The 3477-nt window shown below is 44.9% G+C and overlaps 1 protein-coding gene across 1 annotated transcript; it reads left to right on the top strand.

Annotated features, from left to right (window-relative positions):
* Positions 1–305: 305 nt before the first annotated feature.
* Positions 306–2275, top strand: tmem82 (transmembrane protein 82). The gene is made up of 5 exons (XM_030119490.1): positions 306–399; positions 854–923; positions 1100–1292; positions 1484–1898; positions 2031–2275. Exons 1-5 carry the CDS (start codon positions 306–308, stop codon positions 2273–2275), a joined length of 1017 nt encoding a protein of 338 aa, XP_029975350.1.
* The last annotated feature ends 1202 nt before the right edge of the window (positions 2276–3477 follow it).

The following is a 3477-nucleotide window of genomic DNA, read 5'->3' on the forward strand; positions in this document are numbered from 1 at the left end:
AGAGAGTAAAGTCTTTCCCATGGTGCACTAACCTCCATTATCTTCTTATTACTCAGCCAGCTGAAGGCCTCTGTTCCACCAACACTCGGGTGACCTTTGGTACGGGACACCGCAGAGACTTCTGGGTAAAGCTCAATGTTTCGGGGACAGAAACTAACAGAGGAGCGGATTCTGCACGCTACTATGATCCAGTTTGTGAGAACCAGAATCCAAATCTGGAGTGTATGATGGTTTAAATTAGACCCGAGGTTATTTTCATTGGAAAGCCTGTAATATTTAAACTATTTTTTTTAATTTTCTTCAGCATGCTCTCTTTTATCACGTCCTTTATTCCAACTTCCTACCTCCTCCCAGGATGGCTGATACCCGATATAAATCCAGTGGATAGCTTTCTTCAAGGTGAGCTCTTCACTCATTCATTTTTTATACAACTACATGGATGCAGGCTGTCCGGACTGTGTTAACCTGAAGAGTTCACAGTGTGGGGCTGACCCCAGGGCTTCAGCGGTGGGCGCATCAGCTGAGAGAAGCTCACGGTCAGGGGGGACTGCTTTCCCCAGCATGATTTTCCTTTTAAATTTTCACATCATATCATGACAGAGAATTGAGTAGTGGTTCAACATTTCATTGTTTAATTCGAATGCACGTTGAAGAACCCTAATTCTTAATTTGTTTTTTATTGCCTGTATACAGCGGTTAACATTAAAAAACAATCAGGGGCCTAGTATTAAACCAAAAATGAGTTGGTCTGAGACAAAACACGTGCTTTAGGGAATGCCCATCTTCTCACATTTTAAGAAACCCAGGCTGAAGTGTGATGTTGTCAATATAATCTTACTGTTGTGACTTGCAGGGCTGATCGGTGCATGTGGGATCTCCGTGCTTTGTTGTCTGTTAAGAGTTCACTTACTGTTAGAGAACAGGTGAGCAGACTGTTGGCTGTTACATTAGTGCATGAAGATTTGTTTGGTGTTTTTCTTGTTTATGTGCATGATAGAAATGAGACTGACTTGTTAAATTATTATATATCTCACAAAATCATGCATATCCCAGCAGTTCTTTCACTTATTTGTGTTTTTCTTTTATTTATTTTTTCCAGTAATAAAAATGAAAAAGGCACATCGAGTGAGGAGACAACCAGTCAACACATCAGGAGCAAACCTGGACATGTTGGCCTGCTTCGGTTTTTATTTGTGGCCGGGTTACTGGCTGTGGTGGGCTCCCGGGTGGCCTCACTAGTCGTACTAGAATTTATTCTTCGATCCATCTCTGGACTCCTCACAGCTCGACCGGTAAGAGTTTAGTTCAGTGATTAAGAAAGCGTGTCTGATGCTCAGCTGTGTAATTTGACAACACTGCTGGTGGGGTAGTAATCTAAATTTCACCATGTCACTGATGCCTTTTGACATCTATTACAATAAACTGCTCATCATCTGCTTTGATGCATCTGTCAGCTCCGTCCATGTGCTTCTCCATCCCCCAGGAGTCCAGCAAATTTCTGCAGCAGCTGTTAGTTCAGAGCCAGTTTTCTCTGGGGTGCGCCCTGAGCTGCAGCCTGAGCTTCCTCCACGAGGGGGCGTCGCAGCGCTGGCTGTGTCTGCTCCTGGCAGCTGCACTCAGCTGGTTCCTGGAGAGACAGGCTTCAGGACTGCTGCACCATGTCACGGCTCTGTACAGCCTCCACAGCTCACAGCGCTACTGCGGCATCTGCATCTGCCTCCTGACATCAGGCAGCCGCCTGCTGCCCATGCTGTGCAGGGCCATGGTCATCACCTTCTCCGTGGCCGCCCTGGCCGCCGTGTCCATCATCAACCAGCAGTTTCTCTCTGCATCTGAAGCCCTCAGGTTCTGGACACCACTGACTATCTGCTACACACTTTTAGTGGTGTACATGCAGGGTGAGACGCAGCATCACATTTTACAGAGTGATCTCTGAAATCAGGATCAGTCTGTTGCGTTTCTCTGGTGTTTACACAAACCAGCACGCCTCACATTTTAGTAATAAATTCTCTCCTGTCTTTGTTATGCAGAGGAGCAGCACCGCATGCCCGGCAGCCAGGCTGTTTTTAACTCTGTGGTGGTGCGTCTCGGGGGCTTGATGGTGCTGATGCTGACTGTCGGCCGCTGGGCCGACGTGCTCCACATCCTAATGTGTTTCCTGGGTGAGGCCAGCTGTCTCATCCCCACTAAGGACCTGCTGGATGCGGCATCCTCGCAGGTCAGCAAGTCTCCCTGGAAGCGGCACACAGGGCCAAAAGCACTTTCTGTCCACTGAGAGCTGTAAACTGGGGCAGAATATCAATGTGTTCATTAGACTGCGTCCCCTGATGAGACCCACTTCTCAAATTTGTATCCCAGGTGGAGAAGGTTTAAGGCCCCCAAGACAGATTCAGGTCGGAGTAATCTCTGAGTTAGTGTGGGAGCCTACTTTCTCACTGTCTGTGAGGAAGCCTGATTAAATAGTTATGTGTTTTGTTTTGTAAAAAAAAAAGAAGACTTTTTTCAGCTGATGCAAGGGAAACAAAACGTAGCATTTTATTTGACTTCAAAAGTGGGTTAATTGTGATAAATTTAAGTTAGATTTGCACATTATGTATTCACCATCTCCACTTCATCCAAGCTGGAGTTACAGAAGTACTTTTCTTTAGTTTTTTTTTTTTCAGGCAAGTAGGTTTTCAGAATATACCTTTGACATGTTTTGATGGTGTACGTACTTCCGTCTTCATAAACATCTCTGATTACGACGGAAGCACACCGTCGAAACATGTTTTAAAAAACCCTACTTGCCTAAAAATACAAACGTAAAATACTTTTGGACAAAATAAAAGCATTATGAACAGAACTGAATTCGGGTTACAGAGGACTGGGCAGGTCAGCCACTGAGCTGATACACACTCACCTCATCATGTCTATAGCCAGTAAATCAGATAGGGACATGAATTATAAAAAGAGAAAACAAGAGAGAACATGCAAACTCCACAGTTAGTGAAGGACCGCAGTCTAGAATCTAATCTGGGTGTTCTCGCACACAGGCCTGACAACCGGACTACCATTTTAGTGACAACAACAACGCATTGTTTTACTATTTATATCACAGAGACTCAGCTTTCTGACTCATAGTGAGAGGGTCCTGGGTTTAAATCTGGTTGAGCCATTTCTGTGTAGAAACTACAAGTTTGCCCTTTGTGGGTTTCCTAGAACAGTCCAAATACAAGAGGGTGAAACAAATCAATGACCCTAAACTGCACACACACTGTCTCTGTGTTTCCCACCTTTCTTGCATTGCTAGCTGGGATGTTCTCCATCACCCTGATCTGGATAAAGCCTCTAAAAGATGGATATTACTGTCGTCAAACTCTTTTTAACCCAGCAGATTAGTTGTACAGCTGTTTTCATCTGTCATCTGCTGTTTTGTGCCTGTAGGTTGAAGATTACAGAAGGAGGGAACGTCAACAAAGACCACAAGCACACACGAGG

The sequence above is a fragment of the Salarias fasciatus genome, chromosome 20 (assembly GCF_902148845.1).
Source record: "Salarias fasciatus chromosome 20, fSalaFa1.1, whole genome shotgun sequence".
NCBI lineage: Eukaryota > Metazoa > Chordata > Actinopteri > Blenniiformes > Blenniidae > Salarias > Salarias fasciatus.